Source organism: Amphibalanus amphitrite, unplaced genomic scaffold, assembly GCF_019059575.1.
Source record: "Amphibalanus amphitrite isolate SeventyFive unplaced genomic scaffold, NRLGWU_Aamphi_draft 000911F_arrow, whole genome shotgun sequence".
NCBI lineage: Eukaryota > Metazoa > Arthropoda > Thecostraca > Balanomorpha > Balanidae > Amphibalanus > Amphibalanus amphitrite.
Genome location: NW_024882405.1, coordinates 275,990 through 298,433, shown reverse-complemented (window position 1 = coordinate 298,433; position 22,444 = coordinate 275,990). Strand labels below are relative to the sequence as shown.

Below are 22,444 nucleotides of genomic sequence, written 5' to 3'. Positions count from 1 at the left end.
GTGCGGCTATATGTCGTCCACGCACGGACCATGTGGAAATCGTAATGACCCTAATATAATAGCTAATATACTCAGAAGGAAACCATTGCCTGTCATTCGCTAGCGTCAAGCCTGCAAGGAAATGACCCGTTTGGGTGGCGAGTTAATTTGTTTGAGAGCAGGTAAAGTATTGGGCCAAAGCATAAAAGCTGAGCTCCTTTTAAGAAAATGTGAAATAGTAGAAAAATAAACTTCATTTCATTGTTTTTGAATTTCATATTAAATGCTATTTACCTAAGTGTGTATCTGTACTAGCCGGGAGCGCAGTATCATTCCTCATTGCCTTTCAGGAAATAATCATGCTTGCCTTCGAGTTACATTAGCACTATTTCTCGTACCTCGCACAATCAGAAAGGATATTGAACTACACTTCGAGTTTCGCTCAAATTTATTTGCTTTTCAACAAATAGTGTGGATAAAGATCACGGCTGGCGTGACGAGACGTGCCTTGCAATAAAAATAAAACGACGATAAAGCTAAAGATAATTACAATAAAAAATAAGAGCGATGTACGTACTTATATAGGTTGATGCCTACGACTAATGTAGGTCGCAAGACATCGGTATTCAATGATGTAGACCGCACCATTTTCAAGTTGCGTGCACTGAATGACGATACCAAAGTGTTGGCCTCGTTATTACGAGTATGTCTCTAACATATTAAAATCACTAAGCTATAAGCGATTTCACGAGGCAAACGTCGATCCCGCGAGGATCTCCGTTCGCGGATGTTATGCGGCACAGTATCACTTCAGGCGCTAACCTCTGCTGCTATCTAGCGGCAGAGTTATAAGCTTGCCGCCGGAGGCCGTCCGCCGGCTACCGTTCCATTTTGACAAATGAGATCATAGGCACACCTTGCCAAAAAAGGTTCACATTTTCACGTTACAATAGCCGTATTTCGCAAATGCTTTTGTCGTCTATTTTTGTACGGCAAAATTACCAATGGAAGCAGCTGAAATGAAGCGTTTGTGACGACTGACGTGCAGAATAGAATAAGTGACGATGACATATTGCCGCTGAAAGAAGTTAGATGATAATCAATATTTGACAACATCATCATACGCCTCTTTCTGACTGAATAGTTTTTTAAATAGAACATACCCTTGAATAAGACAAAATGATGCATATGCATAAGACTACCTTGCTACGATTCAACTTCCGCCTTCCACCGTGATCCCCGTACCGAGCTAGTCTCCAAAAATAGCCCCTAGCCCTTCCGACAATAGCCGAAGAGAACGGTCTCCTCCCCATCCGCCTCTATACCTAACGACCCTCAGGCGGCTGGCGTTCCTTCCTCACCGTACCGGGTCTGAAGAGAGGGTGCCGCGCCCGACCCGTCCGCCCGCCGTCACCGCCGGTCACGTATTGACGGCCGAGCGGCCGGCCGCGCGGCCAGGTAGCGCCCGTGTCGTCACCGACCCAAAGACATGACGTCACACATGTGCCCGGTGACGTCGTTGCGAGGGCGGCGCGGGGGTGGCGGAGTCGCCTCCGGGGCGGTGTCTCCCTAATCGCTGACCTCAGGAGGGACTGCGTCGGTCCAGTCCGGTCCCAGAAGACTGTCTTACCGAGAAGACCCAGAGTTACTGTCTCTAAGCGTTGCACCCGGCGCCAGCCGCCCTTAGTTTGTATTCTGTGGTGTCACTGAGAGAATTTCCCCTCAGGAAGGATCAGGTCAGCGGACCGTTCACGCATGTCCGATGTGTCGCTATAGGACGGTCGGCAGGACGCTGGTTGCGGCTATCTACTGTGTGATTTCAATGCAGCTGAGAGAAGACAGACTAGTAAGTGATTGAACCTGAAAATGACGGACTCCGATATAACAGTTATTTTAATAGTTTATGTTAATCCGATCGATCCAGCTGTCATAGCTATCAGCCAAGGAGATCGTTTTATCGTGCAACCATTCTCTGAGCTGATTTATGAATAAATCATACGCAGATCAATTAGCAATTATATATGTATTACCAAAACAAACGACAAATTTCATACCTATTCTACAGGCATAATGTGTTTCATCGGCAGCACTATGTAGCTATAAAACAAATCAGAAAACGTTAAAATACGATTTGGCCTAGCGACAAAACTGAAAGCTAAACGCAGACGAAATGACACATTTTCGTAAACTTCATCACGACGACTGCACCAGCCAACAAATTTTCACACAAGATTTTTCGAGAGTCTTATTGACAACATTGGTATAAGGCAGCTTTCAGAGAGACATCAAGATCGGCGAGGACAGCATTGTTGGTGCCAAGGACTAAAGGAACATTTCATGTGTCGACGTCAGGTCTGTCATTAGGCGTCCATCCCGTGGGTGATAATGCAAGTAAGCAAATAAACCCGCTTCGTACGTTAAAATTTGGCTAAATCGTCATTTTTGTAACACTCCTTCACCTACACCTATAGTTACAAACGTCAGCTAATGGGAATTCCAACACTTTACATGGCAGCACCCTTTATCGACCAGCTTAAAAAAAAAAAAAATAACAAGGGCCAAAGGATAATGGGGCATTACATTCGCGCATCGTTCTAATATGTTATGTGAACCTAAGACTATTGACCAGCCAGAACCCAGATACCTTATTGGTGAGCAATCGGTACTAAACAAACGCCCAATGTCACCTCAAATACCCCAGTGTCGTTAGCGCATCAACCTCCTATATTTCACCCTCGTCGTGGACCAGCGGGCCGCGCCAGTTCTCCCTGATGTCAAGTCCGTTCCAGAAGGAAAGCCGCTCGCTGAGGGCGGCCTGTCCCAGGCGGGGCTCGGTGCTGAGCCACATGTGCTGCTGCCGGTCGGTGGTGTAGGCCGGCCAGCGCGGCATCAGGACCACGTCCGAGCTGGGGTAGCCGTGCCGCGCGAAACTGGTCCACACCGAGACCATGAAGCGCACCACCTTGTGCTCCGGCGAGCCGAGCTCGACAGGAGCGCCGATCGACGGACGGAACAGGTACATCAGCTCGTCGCCGTGCGCCACGCCCAGGTCCTCGCCGGCTGGCCGCGGCAGACCCAGCAGGGAGGTAAATACATCCAGAAGCTTAAGGCGGCCGGGCCCGGTGTGGTCCATGATGTACTTGTAGACGGGCGTGTGAATAGAGGCCAGCTCGATCTCTTTGCTAATGCTGACAGCGAAAGTACGGTCAGACAAAAGATCCGCCAATCTTTGCTTGTCGACTTCGCCCGAATGATCTTCGCCAAAGTAGAAGCGGTAAATGCTTCCGGCGATCTCTGCTGGATCATCAGTGGCATCGCCCAGCTCAAGAAGTTCGTTTCCCCAGGCCTTCAGATCTGGAGGAGAGGCGAGGAATTTCGGCGGGAGCATACCGACCGTGCCGGCGCTTTCGTCCCGTGTCATTCCATTCATCCAGGGCACTCGGTTGAAGCGCCCATTCTTCAGCGCTACATGCGGATCCTCAGGCAGGAACGGGGCCGGAGCTTCGGCGTCCACGCGGGGCAGGTACACGATCACGAAGCTGGGAATGATCGACGGCTTGTCCACCTGTGACAGAGCACTCATGATCTCCGAGGCAGGCTTCTCACGAAGACACTCAACAATGGCTGTCGAGCTGCTCGTGTCGCACCCCAACAGCTCAGCATGTCGCTTGGCATACTTTCTCTGGGCTGAGCCGCTGGCAGCGAAGTTGCTGAAAGACGCCCCTGACTGGCTGATGGCGCGGGTGAACAGCCCTTCTGCCAGCGGGCTCAGCACGAGCAGACCAATGCTGGCGCCGCCGGCTGACTCGCCCAAGACGGTCACCTCGTCCGCGTCTCCGCCGAACGCCTCGATGTTGTCCTGCACCCAGCGCAGTGCCAGCACCTGGTCGTGCAGGCCGTAGTTGCCCGGTGCCGCCTCGTCTTCTGTGGTGAAGAAGCCGAACGGTCCGAGCCGGTAGTTGAGGGTGACCAGTACCACCTGCTGGTCGAGCAGGTACTGCGGGCCGTACAGCGTCTCGTCGCCGTCTCCCATGGTGAACCCTCCGCCGTGGATCCACACCATGACTGGCAGACGGATGTCCTCCCGTTCGGAGGGCAGTCGCGGCGTGTACACGTTCAGGAAGAGACAGTCCTCGCCGCCGGCGGGCGCGCCAGTGAACATGTCCGCCTGGACGCAGCGCTGGCCGAACTGACTGGCGTCCCGCACACCCGACCAGCCGCTGTGCGGCTCCGGAGGCTGGAACCGGAGCTCAGCCAGCGGAGGCTCCGCGTACGGGATACCTGCAGACGAAACGGTGCAAGGTGATGGATGGCCTGAGCAAGGTTAACCCGCGCCGGGCCGGTGCTCTGAGATTCCGCGCCGGGCCGGGGGGGGGGTGTCTGAACACCCCCCCCCCGTCTAACTCGGCTCCTGGGCCACGTAGCGACACGCGGTAAGCGCAATCGAAAGAACGTCTAAAATAAGGACGAAAACACTTCGGTCATTTTTTGGGTCAGGTCAAAGGTCAGGTCACCAGAGGTCACCAAAGGTAAAATGTTGACTATTTCAACATTTTGGAAACTGCCAACGGCTATCTCGGGAACCGATAGAGCTACAGCGCCGCGGAAAAGCGCATTCGATAGCCCTTTTACGGATCTTTCTGAGCAATGTTCTCAGATTTGACCTCAGGTCAACGGTTTAGCCTCCAGAGGGCAAAAACTTCAAAAATAGCCGTTTTTACGAAAAGAGGTTTTTTGGCAATAACTTTTGACTCAAAAGAGCCATGACATTACTTTTGCCAGCATCGTGTTCCTCTCGTCGAGACGCGTCGAATGAACTATAATTTGACCTTGAAAGGTCAGCTTGAAAATTTGACCTCAGGTCAAGGTCATGACCTGACCGGAAAAGGTCATGTTGCATATCAGTCGATCCGCAACGTCGAGCCGAACACATCTAAGGCGTTTTCAGCGCTCTAGCACGCCTCTACCAGAAGTTATTAGCGAAAAACTGATAGATTCTGTTCGTGACCTGAGATGACCTCGGGGACATAACGAGGGGTCACAGTTGCCATTTTCCGGTTCAGTGTGTCAATTGTACCTATATCTCGATGTTTGAGAGTGTCTAGAATAGCGTTCGTGCAAAACAGACGCTTTTCAATTTTCTCCCATTGACTTATAATGGAGAGGCCGCAAAATTGACCTGACCTTAGGTCACCGATATCAAAATTCCGAGATAAACATTTTGTAGATATAGTTGCTCTTATCAATCGCTGAAAGTTTCAAGGCAATCAATCAATCGGTGTAGCTATGACGAGCATTCCTATTTTTTCTGAGGTGAGGTCACTTGGCGTGACCTGGTGACCTGACCTAAGGCGACCTGGGTCTGAAATTTTCACAACATGTGCGGAAAAGATGCACGAACAGGTGTGCCAAAAACGGCGGCCGTTTTTGAGATATCTGCGAAAAACCGCAGGGGGGGGGGGTGTTCAAACACCCCCCCGGCCCGGCGCGGATTAACTCGCAGTCATCGAGAACTGAAAGACGCATCTTTCATGATATTTTTGGTGTAAAACGTTAAAAAAAATCATGATTTACCAGTGGGTCTCTACACAATGATCATCTAAATTAAGGACGAATAAAACTGTGTTGTTCATATGGTAGCACTAGTGGCCAAATGGGCTTTGAAAACAGTTGACGTGTTTCAATACGAATTCCCGTAGGAATGCGTCATGCATCTTAACTTCACCTTTGAACGCGAAAAACTCGTTTCCGAGGAGCGAGTTGAGCGTCGTTCCTTGAAGGGTGCCGCCTGTCGTCGTCACTACCAGACTCAGGTTTCCCGCGGTTGCTGCTACTGACAGCAGAGTCAGTGCAGTCACTAGCGCCGCCAAACGGGTGGCAGTCGCCATCTGAAAACCAGCAGGCAGCTGTGTTAGGCACTTCTAGTCATGTAGCGCCGTTCTTTTGGTACCATTTCAAAGCAAGCTTACAAACAACCGGCACATTGTCATGCATCAACAAACTTCATCAGCCTACATAGATCTGGGTTTCCTGACGTCAGCGTTGCGGACAGAATCCAGATTCTGGCTTTAACCGCATATATCCAGTTTGGCGAGCACTGAAGTTCGCCGACCAGGCAGCCAAATATTAATGTTTCACAGGACTGGAATAAGCACTGTGACGGCACCCATCAAACGTTTGTGTTCAGTATTCACCGTCCACGCATGTCGTGTAAGCTTTGCTTTACTTTATTGAAAACGTAGGACTTCCTGCTATGCGACTCCTGAAGTGAAAATTTAGGTGATTGATTGGTAGCGATTCAATCATAGAGGGTCAGGGATCGCCCCTTTCAGCCAATCAATCCAAGGTCAAACACTAATGTGAGAGCCATTCCTCGGGGTGAAGTCACATCTGGGGATATATACTAACGCTAAATATATAACACAAACACATAACCCATTGAAATTCAAATGGCGATTTGGCTATTTAATTTCAAATATCGGACGATCGTTTCATCCGAGCAATTTCTTTTCTTCAAAATCTAAAAAAGGAAATATTACTGGTAAAAATTGCGATAAATCGTGTTTCCTACTGGTTCAACGAGCACCCCTCCCCTCCTCAAATAAGGAAAAAATAAGCACCTGAGTACACCCCATTATCAACACAATACATTTTATTTCATACAATAATCAGGCCTCTACTCACCGTGTCTCTCTTCACGCCTGCCGCTGTCGTCAGGTTCTGTCTCTCCCACTCACTCCGGTACCAACCCTGCGAACACAGCGTGCTACGGATGCCGCAGGACCGCGCCTCTGCCGGCCGCGCCGAGTCGCGCTGAACTCTGGCCCGCTGGCGATAGGCAAACACATACGGCCTTGGCGATGACTGGCGTATCGCCCCATCCTATGACTGTCGTGGGCTTGGGCCTTGGAGAGACGCCGTCTAAATTCAACCCTAAACTGATAGTCATCTCCGAGTGGTGTGTGTCTTTGGAAGTTCAATGGCTGTTGCTAACCAGGAGACGATGGATGTGAGGATGAAACGGCAGAATGCAGAACGTGGAGAGATGTTAACTGAGAAAATAAGAGACGGATAAACGAGACCCATAAGAAATACTGATAAATCATGTCAGGAACTTTGTTTTTATTGTAATTATAGTCTATAGATACGTAAGTAAACACTTGAAAACGAATGTAACACAACCCACAAGGTTTGAAACTTGGTTCCTTTTGTACACTTCGCTGGGAGGATTCTTTGTTGTGGGGTTCCTCAGAGGGGGGAAGATATTGTGGGATCGGTTCCCTTCTCCAATATCGTGACAAAGAGACATCACGTTAGAGCTCCGCTGTTGTTCGGATGTCCCGCTAGCTCATACGTCATAGCCCCGGCTGCCGACCCCAATATAGCCGTCAGCCAGCGAGCCGGCCCGCTACCCTGCAACCCAACCATCGATGCTTCGCTTCAGGCAACCCAACGCTGACGAGCTGATCAGTCAGAATGCATCTCTTCATCCGTTTATAGGTGCGTCTATAGGTGCCCTACCACACCATCCACCATTGCACGTAAGGCTTTTTATCAGCACTCTACCTAGCCCTGATATCTATTCACCCACCCCCGTCAGTGTCGTACCACTCTGCCTATCATAACATAACTACGCCGTGACACCGTTTCCCTTCATTCCTCCGAGCAGCCAGCCGCTGCCAATGCGCCGCAGGTCAACTGCAAACACCTGACCGGCAAACACGGACGGAGGAGCTCGGACCGGACGCTGACAAAGTCCAGTCCCCCCCCCCCCATCCCCAGTCTGTCGGGTAGACTGACCAACTGAGGGCGTCACCCAATGTGTGGGAGGCCAGACAGGACACGGTACGACAGTGTCAATGTAGTCGGGAACGCTGGGTCGCCGGAAACGGGGCGGGGGTGGCGAAATCAGCAGCTATTTAGCAGACGGTCAATGGGAACACAAAACGGCGAGCGTCCCACTCTCCTTATTTAGCAACGTCGGCAATTAGAGAAAAAAGGGATGGGGTTCTTGACGGCTGTGAACGAAGAAAATGATTGAAGAGTTATCATATGTTGTGGTGATTACGAGCGAGCGAGCGCAGCGAGCGAAGCGAAGTCTTTTCAATATAACGGAAAAATCTCAGTATGAGCGGCCCGGCCCGGCCCGGCCCGGCCCAGCCCAGCCCTGCCCGGCCCGGCCCGGCCCGGCCTGTAACGCTTTTGAGAGGCTTATATCTCAGCAACCGCTGGACCGAATGGCCTGCGGTCTTTTTTGCTGGGTAGCCCCATCCCTTCTACCCCGTAATTGACTACTTTTGATACATCTCAGTGACCGCCGTGGCACGTGCCACGTGAAAAGTCAAGGGTGTTCAAGCAGTTTTGCAGAAGTAATTATTTTGAGAGGCCCATATCTCAGCAGCGGCTTGAGCGATTGTCTTGCGGTCATTTTTATAGGGTAGCTGCATCCCTTCTACCAAAGGTCGGATACTCTTCATCTATGTGAGTGACCCCCACTGCACGTGCAAAATACAACAATAAGAGGTGCCAAATTTGTTCCCATTTCAGTAACTCGGTAATTACTGGGGCGATTTCGTTGAAACTTGGCATACAGGTAGGCACCCACCAGGCAATGCATTCCCATGTGTTGCGGTTAGGGTGCTACTGCACGTGCGCACGTGCAGGGGGCGTTTCCAGATCTCGAGAACGGCTGGGCCGATTGCGCTCAAATTTGGTACACGGTTGGGGACCGGTTAGTAGGGTGCCGTGCAAAAGTCATTTTGGACCCCGTTTGCACGTGCGCACGTGCAGAATGCCGCTTCCAGATCTCAGGAACGGCTGGGCCGATTGCGTTCAAATTTGGTACACCGCTAGCGACCGGTTAGAAGGGTGCTTTGCACAAGCCCGTTGGAAGTACCCTCTCGCCCTTCTGCACGTGCAGGGCTCACTATCTCGCTCGCTCGTTCTTCGCCCAAAAGGCGTTTTACTGGTTTATGTCTAGCAGGAGACCTGCACGGATTGAGCAACAAACTCTTACTCATGATCAACTACCACAAATCCCGCAAAATAACACGACTGATTAAAACTGGTCACTTATCTCAAAGGAAATTAGTAGTTCTTCATCTGTCACTAGGTTTGTCTAAATTCACTATTTGAAAATGAAGCTAATGAAGGCATGATGGAAAGCCCTTGGGATATTTATGATATTCGTCAAAATATCTTCATGCGTTGTAAATTGCCTGTTATTTTTGCATTAAGTTATTTTTGTTTCGACGTGCCGCCAAAGTATTTACATCAAAAAGTTATGGTTGAGCAGCAATGAGCGGGTCCGTTGTTCCGATTACGCTGCCGCCAGCTCCTCCGCCAACTTCTCAAAATTTTAACGGTAACATCAACTGTGACTCAATGGAACGGTGCATCACTGAGATTCGATGAATCCCACCAAACATCTCCACACTCTCACAAACATCCACCCCGCAAAACGTGCTCCCCACGCATCTCTCCCCGTCGATTATTCAGTACTCACCACTCTTCTGCTTTCACCTGGAGTACGTCACTGTCCGAGATGTCCGAGAGCCCCTCCACGGGTACCGGAGGTCGTGACATCCGTGCCGCGTGTCGAGAGGTCACCAGTGGAGTCAGGTCGGCGCCGGGTGCAGGTCAGGGCACCTGAGGAAGGAAGAGGGGATGAGGAGCGAAGGGGTAGAGGGGGAGAGCATGACCGGGGTGGGACACTTGACAAAGGGCAGACGAGAAGATGGGATGACAGGGCAATCACGGGAGCTGGTTTATTACGAGCGAGCGAGCGCAGCGAGCGAGCGAGTTCATACTGAATTAAGGGAAAATCCTGAGTATGAGCGGCCGGCCGGCCGTGGGGACGCTCTTCAAAAGCTAATATCTTAGGAACGGGACATCCGATTGACAAGCGGTCTTCTTTACTGAATGTCACTTGGACGTAAACGTTATGTGGTGTGATGGCCACCATGCGTTCTTGCCAACCACCGCACGTGGCGCGTGGTAAAGTTGGACATTTTTTAAGAACCCCCAAAATTGCAACCTCAGTAACGGCACAACGGTTGGGCCGATTGAATTGAAACTCGGTACACAGTTAGGTCTCCATCAGATAATTCATCTGCATGTGTTAAGGTTGGGGTGCTACAGCACGTGCGCACGTGCAGGGGGCGCTTCCAGATCTCGAGAACGGCTGGGCCGATTGCGCTCAAATTTGGTACACGGTTGGGGACCGGTTAGTAGGGTGCCGTGCAAAAGTCGGTTTGGACCCCGTTTGCACGTGCGCACGTGCAGAATGCCGCTTCCAGATCTCAGGAACGGCTGGGCCGATTGCGTTCAAATTTGGCACACCGCTAGCGACCGGTTAGAAGGGTGCTTTGCGCAAGCCCGTTGGAAGTACCCTCACGCCCTTCCGCACGTGCAGGGCTCACTATCTCGCTCGCTCGTTCTTCGCCCAAAGGCGTTTTACTGGTCTCCATGACTCGGCTTTAGAGCGTATGCAGTACCGGCCACGGTCGTTTCGTATCCGCGTTTATATCGCACACCAAACGACCCTGTCGCTTGTAATGATTGATTGCAATGATTATCGGTAGTCGCTACCAGTAACAACCAGTCAAACTAGTAAAAACGGAACCAGCCTAGAAACGATTTACAGCTGGAGTGCTGCAAATTAATTGGGGCTTAAACATTAAACTAATTTCAACTTCAGGCCGCTTGGCAGCTTGACAGTTGGCAATCAGTTCTGCATTTGTTATGTAACACGGCAATTTGGGAGTTGCATTTGAAATCAAAACTCTTCATAGCCAATCAAACGAGCCGTCAATTCTTAATAAAAGCTATTCAACTACCTGATCGACCGAAGCACAATTTAGGAAAACTATTGAACGGCCAGCTAAAGGCGAACAAAATCCTAGCTAGGGCAGCCTTTAGATTAACTGCGACTGAATAGACGAATAGATGAAATGATTTCTGTACAGTAAATAAACACCAGTATAGCGCCTTTTGGGGCGACTAACGGAGCGAGCGAGGGGTGAGTCTTGCACGTGCGAAATTTCGAGGGGGTACCTCCAACTGACTTGTGCACGGCACCCTACTGACCGGTTTCTAGCGATGTGCCAAATTTGAGCACAATCGGCCCAGCCGTTCTCGAGATCTGGGAGCGGCACCCTGCACGTGCGCACGTGCAAAATGGGTCCCAACTGACTTGTGCACGGCACCCTACTAACTGGTCCCTAACCGTGTACCAAATTTGAGCGCCATCGGTCCAGCCGTTCTCGAGATCTGGAAACGACCCCTGCACGTGCGCACGTGCAGCAGCACCCCAACTCTGGCACATGGATATGCAGTGCCTAGTGGGTGCCTACCTACATGCCAACTTTCAGCGCAATCGGCCAAGTAGTTACCGAGATATTGCAACAATTACAAAACTGACACCTCTTCGTTTTGCACGTGGCACGTGCATAAGGGGTCACCCACATGGATCGGGAATAGTCCAATACTTGGTAGAAGGAATGAAGCTACCCTACAAAAATTACCGCGTGTAAATCGGTCAAGTGGTTGCTGAGATATAAGCCTCGCAAAAGCGTCCGCACGGCCGGCCGGCCGGCCGGCCGGCCGGCCGCTCATACTCAGAAATTTCCGTTAATCTAAGGAAAGACTCCGCTCGCTTCGCTCGCTCCGTAATAAGATTATGAAAAAGCAAGGGAAAATGAAATAAAGTAAAAAAATGTTGCTTGTAACGCTTTACAGTGCACATATTGAGTCAATTACAAAGCATTCTAATCCTCCCGCCACAATAATTTTTTAACGAGTTAACTTAGTTCAGGCAGCGAATGCGTAGCATCAGTGTCATTATTCTGTGAATTCATCGCAAATCCACAATTTTCCATGCAATAAAACAGGCATACGTAAACAAAGATGTCCATGTTCACCGGGATATATTTGAGGCACCATTGCGGTTTAAACGCCGCACCATATCACACAATGACGTGGCCCAGTGTCTGGAATGTCACCATGTGAGAAAGTATACTGGAAAAAATCACCGAAACGTCTCAAATATTACAAAGGCCTCATTCAGCTAGCACCAACAAAACAATACCATTCTGTAACACCCCTCACTATTGACATTCGCACAGAGCCACTCGGAACTCCCGGCGGCGTATGGCTACGAGAGGCACCCATCACCGTTCCGGCGGGGAGCCCTCACACGGGGCGCTCCCGGGGCGGTCACACACTGCCGCCACACCTCTCCCAGAGATCCCACCTGGCCATCAGCTCCACCACAGGACGCCAACAGGCCGGCTGCGGCACCGGCCGCCCCTGGCGCCCCGCGCCGCAGAGGCTTCTAGAGAGGCTCCTACAGACTGGCCACAGCCTTCATCGCGGCGTCATCCAGATCGGTGGCCGTCTTGATCGGTAGCTGAGAGTCGGCCAGGATCTTGCGCGCCTCATTTACGTTTGTACCTGGGATTAAGAGAGCGGCACGCTTGTTAGATTTTGAAGGAGAGGAAACGAAGACTAGCAATGATCCGCAGCGCTGCGTCCGCTATAAGATTTGCTGTTTTCAATATTGCTGTGCTATTTGCTTGTACGAAACAACTGGTAAATATATAGCCGGACAATTATGTATGGGACATGCCGGACTCTTTAATTTCAAATCAGTCACCATGTGCCTAAATCCGTAATGCTCTTAAGTGGCTCGCCCTTAGTTGGAACGGCAACGCTGCCCTCCCGCCTGTTCCGCCGAGTCGGCCACCTACCCTCCAGTCGGACGACGAGCGGCAGGTCCAGGCTGATGGACTTGGAGGCGTTGACGATGCCGTTGGCGATGGTGGCGCAGTTGACGATGCCGCCGAACACGTTCACCAGGATCGCCTTTACGTTCTTGTCTGTCAGTGGGACAAACATAAACACGATAGAAATCCGAGTCTTTCACAGCCAATCTTGATCAAATTGGCCGTGTTTTCAAGAGCAGGCCAGCTTATACACATGATTAAAAGGAAAGCGTCGCAAGGCCTCGTCACTCGTAAGTTGCGATTAGTGTGTCGAATAGTTTGGACTGAAATACTTACAAAAAAGCCTCTGACGCGGATCTCAACCTTTAAACCAATCCCGTTCTGAGCCTTAACACCAGCTCTAGAGAAGGAGCCTTTAACAGTAATTCTGCAACCACACACACTTTTTACATGCCCAGATAATTCACTTCAGATCGACAACACCAATAACAATTCCACCTCCAGCACATATCAGTTCTCAGATCTTCTCAAAGTATTTACAACGACTATATTTTCCCGTGCCCAATCCATGCCATCAGCAGATGAGTTTCCTGCTCCGGCCGCTAAGCCGTTCTATCCCGGGTAGCCGTCCCGACCCGCCCGCCGCGGGCAACTCCCGTTCGCCCCCACCGGCTAATGATTGACCGGAGAGCCGGTGGGCGTGGGCACGGCAGGATAACGCCCCCGCTAAGTCGGTCGACCGGCGATCAGTGGGCACTTTGTTAGCGATCAACCCCAGACTTATAGACGTCGGCTATGCCGAACGATCACAGCCAGCACGGCAGGTTATTATTGCAGTATAAGGATCACCGTATTGTTTGCTTTTACAAGCTGAGGTGGGAGTAACTTTGGAGCGCAAAAGGATCGTTTTCAAATGCGGACGTCTTCTTTGGAGGTTGGGTATTGTTGCATTGCGAAGAGTTGCATCATATTACGACCAAATCTGGCACATCCTGTTGATAGGAAAAACAAATTCGACAAACTCTCGAATCTTACAAGATTCAAAATATTCCCAACCTTACATTAAAGTTTAAAAGCACGCCGAACATTCCAACACATATTTAAGCAGTTCGACTCCGCTATACAGAGATACTTGCAAGGGTGAGTAAGCGACACCGTGACGTTCATTGTTCACATTCTGCATAATAACGTCAGTAAAATCGATTAGCTTTGACGATGACGTTTATGTACGTTTTTGTAAGATTGAATGAGGGTCCGAACAACGCACTGAAGATCACTCAAGTCCACGATCAAGTAGTAAATGAGCTCACTCAAGAGTAACAACTGGCCCCGAAGAGCAGGAGGCAAACGATGACAGTGCTGAATGTCTCACCCCTGTCACCCCTCGGCCGCCCGGCCCCGTACCGTTGGTGAGTAGCTGGAAGGCGCTCTTGACCTGCTCCTCCTGCACTCCGCCGCCGCAGTCGAGGAAGTTGGCCGGCTCACCGCCGTGCAGCTTGATAATGTCCATGGTGGCCATGGCCAGGCCGGCGCCGTTCACTGTAAGGTGAGACAGACTGAGTTGATTTGAATGAAGCTTAAGTACAATGAGTTCACTGGCTGAGCCCAAAGGTACAGTGTTGGTGCAGAGGTTTACACTCAGTGAAAAGGTACACACTATTAAATTTACCGCTGTTGATAAGTCTACTGGCGAGTAGACGTGCACTGCCGAAACAGCTTATACAAGCGCACTGTCACGCAAACTGCCATGAAATGTTAAATGACACACACCGTCGCGACACTTAATCATTACAAGCCGGTCTGTTCATGAAAACATAACACCCAGTATCGACCCTGACACGTGCAAGTGTCAGAGTCAATACCGGGTATACTTCTCCCTAAGATAAGAAAACAAAATATGTCACTTCAAATAAACTATCTAAGCGATGCATGATCAGGATCAACGGAGAGAAACGGGTGCGACTAACCGAGACAGCCGATGTTGCCGTCCATGCCGATGTAGTTGAGGTTGTGTTTGGCCGCCTCCACCTCACGCGGGTCAGACTCGCTCGAATCTTCCATGGCGAAGATCTCCTTCTGACGGAACGCCGCGTTATCGTCGAACTGTTGGCAGCAAAACAAACCATCAGAGGACGTCTGCTAACCCGTGCCAGTCTCCAGCTGTTCGACGCGGGTCCGAGACTTCCGCAGCAAAACCAGTAACCACCCCACCACGCCAAACCGACTTCCTAATGCATCCAATTCCTACGCTATGGTATTTTTGCGTGACATCAAAGCAGTTCGAGCGGACGCCGACGGCGGCTCTGACCTGAATCTTGGCGTCTACGGCCACCACCTGTCCCTGAGGCGTCTCGATCAGCGGGTTAATCTCCACCTGGGTGGCGTCCACAGCCAAAAACAGACGGTAGAGCGCCTGGATCTCCGCCGCAGCCTGGGGACACACGAAATGAGATATGGTTATGGTGGGTTGCACCGAGTTAGAGACATGGATAAAATTTAATCATCACTCATAACTATACCGAGATGTACCGAATAACGCTTCACTGTCATACCCAGTCACAATAAACCAAGCGCACACCGAGCCAGAAATGTGGAAAATTGTGAGAACATACAGCGATTGCGCACTCCACTGACTTCGAATTCCCTTGAAAGCTCTCGTAAAAAGAAAACACCCAAACTCACTGCTCACCCGCCCACCTGACATCAGACCAACACCTTTCCACTCTACCGACCCTCCCTTCCCTCTCTCCGCTCCCCATCACTCCCTCTCTCCCGCCCACCTTATCCTGCAGCTCGCCGTGGAAGTTGAGGAAGGCGGCCAGGTCTCGGGCCGTCTCCTCCGTCATACCCTCGTGGATGTCGATAGGCACCGTCCGCAGCCGTTCGGGTGTCTTTTCGGCCACCTCCTCAATGTCGACACCGCCGTCCGGGGAGGCGATCACTACCGGACCGTTGTACTCTCTGGGGAGGGTGCGCGGCGAGGGGGTCACACGAGGCACGGCGCGGGCGTTATAAGGGATAGAGAAAAGGGTCTTGGGTGGGGTGAGAACTGAGAAGGGGATAAAAAGTGGGAAGTGGCGTGATCGGAGGAGGATTGAGACAGCTGGGTATGAAAATGTAAAGCATTGGCGAATCTGGAATGGGGAATACAAGATCTGGACCTACAATTTTTGTGTTTATGTCCATAAACAAGCTTGAACCTGTGGCTAGTAGAGCCGAGATCATATGGTAGAATTTCAGGTTGTATGCACCAACACATGGACAAGGAACATCCCTGTAATATACTATTGGCAGTGAAGACTGAAGTGCAATGCGATATAAATTTAGCATAGCTTTTACAACACAGGTCTTGAAAAAACATCGATGCTTCATTGCACTGTAGGTGAGCAACGAGCCAAATAGGCTTTGTGAAAAGCCAGGTGACACCAATGAGCAAAAAACATTAGCGTTGCTTTAATTTCCGGGCCCCGTACGAAGTTTGACGGCGTACGCTGTCAGCGTGGGATCAAACATGTGCACCCCGCCGAGCGCGACGGAATAAATCCAGAATAAATCGGCGACTGAATAAGCAGCCGAGCAGACAGCAGCCTACAATCGAGCGTATCGTGGCTGTAACGTGTATGACGTGGCTCATAAATTGCTGGCTTAAACCTGCCCTTCCTGGAGTTCGTTGTAGCGTTCGGTTTGGTTAAATATTCGTAAAATGTTTGGCAAAAAGCTGACCCGTGATGATGTACGTCTCGGGCGGAACGGTAAGAATTAGACACTTTCTTTAGGTGGCTTTTCCTGGGTTGAAAAAGAAACAAGGGGTTACCACTTAACATGTTGAATAATGATCAGTAACTATCCTTCTGCTCCCCCCCCCCCCCCTACAAACTCCGCCATACCTGTCCATGAGGATGCAGAAGTATGTCTCGCGGAGGATGTCCACTGACTCAGCGACCATCACCTTGCGGACCAGGATGCCGTCCTTGGGCGTCTGCTTGGTGACCAGTCGGTGGCCGGCCATCGAGGAGACCAGCATCGGCACGTCACCCGCCCTGTGCGAACGCAAAGTGGTTAGGAAGCGAATCCATGGATTAGTGGAGGGGGGAAATTGGTAATATCGATCCTCTTCTCTTTACCGATTCCGAGCATGTCTGCTCTGGAGCTTTGCAGACACAGTGCTGACAGGATTGCAGAAAATGGTCTGGCAGTCAAAACGATAGGTTCTTTCCCAATTATACTCTTCAGAAGTTTTCCAAATAAACACAAATCAAAGAGAAATGTCAACTGAGAAATGTCAACAATGTCAACAAAGAGTCAATTGATTTTAAGCACACCACTGATCAGGTACACTACCACTTTCAATGCAACTGGCATGTATGACACACGAGGAACTATTTCATGAATAGCTTACTGTTTGGTCAGGTGCACACCGCCCTTGAAGCCATTGTCAAATGTGCCCTTGCCTCGGCCTCCAGCCAAAATCTGGGCTTTGATGACATACTCCGCTGGGGCTGCAAAGGAGAACAATGTCAGACTATTCATAATCCAGAATTAACTGCTCAAAACAAAACAATACCAAAGCTTAGAAGCACTCTGCTGAAAACTGGCTTTGCAGTTTGCACACTTTCTAGACTGCAGAGACTTTTGATGAAGAACACTTACTGAAAGTCTTGACTGCTTCTTTGGCCTGCTCAGCAGACTCTGCCATTTTGAACTTTTGCACAGTGACTCCATGCTTGTCCAGAAGCTCCTTGCTCTGGTACTCAAGCAGATTCAGGTTCCTGACTGATGAGGCCAGGGGTGTGATGCCAACAAGCTGTGAAAAGGACAGGCATGAACATTATGTAGTACACATAAGCAACTGTTTTGGAAATGCTAGAGCGAATCACTTAAATCCATTAACTCCCAGTAAATACAAAAAAAAAACTTAACACTTTGCAGCAAGCAACTGAAGATCCTTCCACTTCAGCCTGATAGTGTTGGATCCATAGTGCATTAGGAGAGAATGCTCCCTAAGAATATACAATTCTGAAAGTTTGTTGGTTTTCACTTTCCTGACAACTAAATGAAAAACTTATAGGAGCCCACTACATCCATTAGGTACTAAACATCTTTCCAAATATTTATTATACATGCTGCATAAATCAGACACAGATACCTTAAATAGCGTTTGATTGACTTTTCTAGACATTTTATTGGTTCTGCCACACATGGAAATAACTTGCTGCTTCCTAATGCTACCTCAGTCTCAGGTAAACAGCTCGTCCACAATATTTTCATTGATGAGAAGCCGCAGAATGAGGAATTTCAGCATGCTGATGGCATGCCAATAAATATGACAATCAAACAGTATTCAGGTGAAAATCAGACAAGCCTCACAATACAGCATATTTTAATCACTTCAAAATTCCAGCTACCCAGACTTAAAACTTAACAATTAGCGTGAGTAACGGAAACAATAATTCTATTCTGTGCATACCTAAGTTACAAGGATAGGATTCCTTACTGTACATTTGGGTACATTACATATGCACTAAAAAATTTCACCGAATCCGCTGAAGTTAAATGGAAATTTAGTATGAAAACACTGGCTCAGTATGAGGAAGTTTGACGCTTCCCAAACAGGAAAGATCATGTAGATGAACGAATGGAAAAGGTGGAGAAGGTCATGCGTGCTCATGCCAAACTCATCGGAGATCAGGAGACAATGTTACAGCACTCCTTCAAGAAAATCCAGGATGATAGGGCGTCCTACGCAGAGGCCGTCAAGGGCAGCGCTGAGGTGATGCAAAAAGCAGCCAAAAAGTTTGAAGCGATTCCATCGCAAGGGAAGGAGAATACCAGCTTCTGCACTGAGAAGGCAATAGCGGTGTCTTTGATGACTTCTTAGAAAAAGAGAAGCGCAAGCTGAATGTTGTAGTGCATAACCTCCCGGAGCCAACAAGTGAGTTGTATGCTGAACGAGAGGAAGCAGACAAAGAAAAGTTTAGAGAGGTGATCCGTGATGCTATGCATCTCAATGTGAGAGTAACAAAGGCATACAGGGTCGGCAAGCCGGGTCAGGAGAAGCCACGGCTGTTGATAGTGGGACTTGAAAACACTGAGGTTAAAAGTGACGTGCTAAAACTGGCGCCTCAACTACGGTCGACAGATCTCTGGAAAAATGTATACCTTTCACCTGACTTTACCTGGAAAGAGAGGGAAGAGGGTAGACGCCTCCGAGAGGAGCTACGAAGGAGGACAGATGCAGGTGAAGTGAACCTCACCATTAGGAAGGGTCGGCTTGTGACAAGAAAACTGGACCTGACTCGGACAGTGGAAGCTGAACTTGTGCGGGGTAGGCCACAAGGTGCTGTAGCACCCCAGCAACATGCTACATCTCAGAGGCAGCCCTTGACAACCCCAGCGACGGCCCAGACGGGCCAGACCCCGGATCAGGAAAGGTGCTGACAATCCAGGCCGGCAGGACCAAGATATGAAGAAGGTCTCAAGGTACTGTATGCAAATGCAGACCAGTTTGTGAAGAAACGTGATGACCTTTGCATGTTTATTTCGGGAAACGAACCAGACTTCATCTTACTTAATGAAGTCATACCTAAAGCCCAACTTCACCCAATATCCCCAGCCCTTTTGTCTGTACCTGGCTACGTCATGTATCTGAACTTTGACCTCTCGGAACCCAAGCTGGGCTCAAGTGGTATTAGAGGGGTCTGCATTTATGCCAAATCATCACTCCGGGTATCTGAAGTTGTTTTTAAGGATTCAACATTCAGAGAGCAGCTTTGGATAGAGATGACCCTGGTTAGCTCTGACGTCCTTCTACTTGGCTGTATTTATCGAAGCCCCTCTGGTTCTGCCGAAGAAGATCTAAACAAGATTGGATCTCTATTCAAGCAGGCTACCAGCTCTAGATATACGCATGTAATTATTGCAGGCGATTTCAATCTGCCGCAGATCAACTGGCAAGTGGGTCTTTCCTCAGCCCCTCCCTCGCACTGTTCACATGGGTTTGTTGACCTGTTGAACGATGCATTTCTCTACCAGCATGTTGACAAGCCTACCAGATTTAGGCTCGGTGAAACACCCCACACGCTTGATTTAATCTTGTCATCTGAAGAGGCCATGGTTAAGAACTTGGAATATCTGCCTGGCTTGGGGACAAGCGACCACATCATGCTCCAGTTCCAAGTGGCATGCTACTGTCCTCCCACTGAGTCTTTGGAGCGCCACCTCAGTCTCAACAAGGGTAACTTCACACTGCTCAACCAATTAATGTCTGAAGTAGAGTGGCCATCAAGTACGTCTCTAGATACGCACGCCATGTTCGATTTTATCAAGGCCAAACTCTTGGAACACTCTACCACTTGCATACCCTTTACCAAGTAAAAACGGAAAAACAAGAATATCTACATTAATGACGAAGCCATTCGGTTAAAGAAGCAAAAACGGACACTGTGGCTGCAGTACATGCAAACCAGAGACACGATCGACTATGCCCGATTCTGTCGTGCGCGCAACAAGCTCCGAACACTCACTCGGAACCTGCGGGCGAATTTCGAGAGACATCTGGCGACGAATCTACGAACGAACGCTAAAGGGTTCTGGCGGTATGCAGGCACTCGACTACGGACCAAGACTAGAGTGGAGGACTTGAAAGCAGAGGACGGAACGATGATTCGTGGGGATCGTGATAAGGCTAACCTGCTCAATCACTTCTTCCACAGTGTGTTCACGACCGAGGACCCCGTTCTGCCGGCACCACCACCTGTTTACCCTGGACCCCCACTGACCAACATTGATATCAGCACTGGTGCAGTCAGGGAGAAACTGCTGTACCTAAAGATAGACAGCTCTCAGGGACCGGACGGACTGCATCCTCGCATCCTGCGGGAAACGGCACTGGTTATGGCAGAACCATGGGCGCGTCTCTTCCGTTCTTCATTGAACAACTCCACCTTACCAAGCGACTGGCGCAGGGATGAGATCGTCCCCATCTTTAAGAAGGGAGTGAAGGACAGCCCTGCAAACTACCGACCAGTGACATTGACGGCCGTGCCATGCAAGGTCCTTGAATCATTGGTTCGTGACCAGATGATGATGTTCCTCATTGATACTGATCAGCTGAGCAATTCCTGCAACATGGCTTCAGACAGAAGAGGTCGTGTTCTACGCAGCTTCTTGAAACTGTTGAAGATTGGACCCGTGCACTGGAGGAAGGAGACCCGGTCGACGCCCTGTACTTGGACTTTAGTAAGGCGTTCAATTCGGTACCCCACCAGCGCCTACTGTTGAAGCTCCAATCTTGTGGTATTGGGGGTCGCCTACTCGAATGGATCAGGGCATTCCTGACTGACCGACAGCAGCGCGTGACAATTAATGGTACAAAGTCGGACTGGGTTTCAGTTACCAGCGGCGTACCACAGGGGACGGTTCTAGGTCCCTTGTTGTTCCTGGTCTTAATGACGTTAATGACTTGCTGGCCTGTGTCTCATCAGGGCTTGAGCTATTCGCAGACGACACAAAACTCTATAGAAGTGTCGGTCAGGCTGCGGATACTGTAACCTTGCAGAGAGACCTCGACGCTCTGCGTCTGCTGAGATGGTCCGAAAACTGGCAACTTCCCTTCAACCAGTCGAAGTGCAAGTCCCTGCACCTGGGTCTTCGAAACGCCAATCATATATACCACATGGGAGACACCCAGTTAGAACAGACTTTGGTGGAAAAGGACCTGGGGGTCAAGATAGACAACCAGCTCAAGTTTCGGGAACAGGCCGCCGCTGTCATAGCCAGAGCGTCGCACATCCTGACTGTCATCCGACGATCTTTCGGGGTCATTGACGAGATTACACTTCCAATGCTCTACCGGACCATGGTTCGCCCCCACCTTGAGTACGCCAACGTGGTGTGGGGACCTTTCAACCGAGAAGATCAGAAGCGCATTGAGCGTGTACAGCGGAGAGCCACGAGACTGGTTGCCAGCATCCGCCACTTGCCATACCAGGAGAGACTTCGGAGCCTGGACTTGCCATCGCTCTACCATCGGTGCCGACAGGGCGACATGATCTTGGTCTACCAGGTGCTTCGACGGGGAGTGGATGTTGACCCATCCCATTCTTTACCGCGGCGACAACGACCAGAACTCGAGGACACGAGTGGAAACTGTCCAAACCAAGAGCTGTCTCCAGGGTGCGGCAGAACGCCTTCAGCATACGAGTCCTGAATGACTGGAACTCTCTGCCCCCTGCTGTGGTCGATGCGCCCTATGTCAACAGCTTCAAGGCCAGGCTTGACAAACACTGGGCTCACGCCAAGTACACCTTACACTTCAACGACTGATGCAGTGACACACTGACACATAGCTCATCACGTCCGGATCCAAGAGGCCGAAAGGCCTTCCTAAATTCCGCATACTATAAGTAAGTATAAGTAAGGAAGGTACACTGACGTTTGATGCACTCACCTTCCTACCAAGTAGCCCCTTGCTGAGCATCCGCGGTAGCGCTGAAGCAGCCATCATTCGGAAATGGCTTTTAAAACCCAACAAAATATAATATTTGCTCTGAACACCGACAAAAAGGACCTGTAAAGCCTAAAAAATAACATTAGAGACCGCCGAGAAAAAGCGGCTGCCATAAATGTCGAAAGAGCGCCATGAACACTTGGCATCAGGGCTACCAAATCCCTTCAATGGAAGTATCCCTCCAGACAAATTATCCATCGTGATCTTTTATCAATCAGTAACCCGGTTTACA

At 50.0% G+C, this 22,444-nt stretch overlaps 2 protein-coding genes across 3 annotated transcripts; both read right to left on the bottom strand.

Annotated features, from left to right (window-relative positions):
* Positions 1 to 1,987: 1,987 nt before the first annotated feature.
* On the bottom strand, positions 1,988 to 6,795 carry LOC122367960 (juvenile hormone esterase-like). The gene is made up of 3 exons (XM_043341529.1): positions 6,664 to 6,795; positions 5,705 to 5,867; positions 1,988 to 4,260 (listed from the first exon to the last, which is right to left on the bottom strand). Exons 2-3 carry the CDS (start codon positions 5,865 to 5,867, stop codon positions 2,702 to 2,704), a joined length of 1,722 nt encoding a protein of 573 aa, XP_043197464.1. The 5' UTR covers positions 6,664 to 6,795; the 3' UTR covers positions 1,988 to 2,701.
* A 2,716-nt stretch (positions 6,796 to 9,511) lies between these two features.
* Positions 9,512 to 22,339, bottom strand: LOC122367958 (succinate--CoA ligase [GDP-forming] subunit beta, mitochondrial-like). Of its 2 annotated transcripts, XR_006254153.1 has the most exons (11): positions 22,153 to 22,322; positions 17,355 to 17,508; positions 17,104 to 17,203; positions 16,592 to 16,744; positions 15,485 to 15,665; positions 15,013 to 15,135; positions 14,672 to 14,807; positions 14,109 to 14,243; positions 12,729 to 12,857; positions 12,233 to 12,432; positions 9,512 to 9,627 (listed from the first exon to the last, which is right to left on the bottom strand). XR_006254153.1 is itself a non-coding variant. In XM_043341528.1 (10 exons), the coding sequence occupies exons 1-10, from the start codon at positions 22,207 to 22,209 to the stop codon at positions 12,326 to 12,328; spliced, it is 1,275 nt and encodes a 424-aa protein (XP_043197463.1). In that variant the 5' UTR covers positions 22,210 to 22,339; the 3' UTR covers positions 11,888 to 12,325. The 2 variants fall into 2 exon arrangements, 1 of the variants encoding a protein (XP_043197463.1); XM_043341528.1 differs by lacking the exon at positions 9,512 to 9,627 and having other exon boundaries at positions 11,888 to 12,432; positions 22,153 to 22,339.
* Between the last annotated feature and the right edge of the window lie 105 nt (positions 22,340 to 22,444).

Excerpts from the sequence above, each read along its gene's own strand:
- LOC122367960 (XM_043341529.1), bottom strand. The coding sequence starts at position 5,867 with ATGGCGACTGCCACCCGTTTGGCGGCGCTAGTGACTGCACTGACTCTG. Across the intron at positions 4,261-5,704 it reads CGAGTTTTTCGCGTTCAAAG|GTATCCCGTACGCGGAGCCT; the intron begins GTGAAGTTAAGA and ends TTTCGTCTGCAG.
- LOC122367958 (XM_043341528.1), bottom strand. The coding sequence starts at position 22,209 with ATGATGGCTGCTTCAGCGCTACCGCGGATGCTCAGCAAGGGGCTACTT. Across the intron at positions 15,666-16,591 it reads TTCTGCATCCTCATGGACAG|AGAGTACAACGGTCCGGTAG; the intron begins GTATGGCGGAGT and ends CACCCTCCCCAG. Across the intron at positions 14,244-14,671 it reads CGGCAACATCGGCTGTCTCG|TGAACGGCGCCGGCCTGGCC; the intron begins GTTAGTCGCACC and ends CTCACCTTACAG.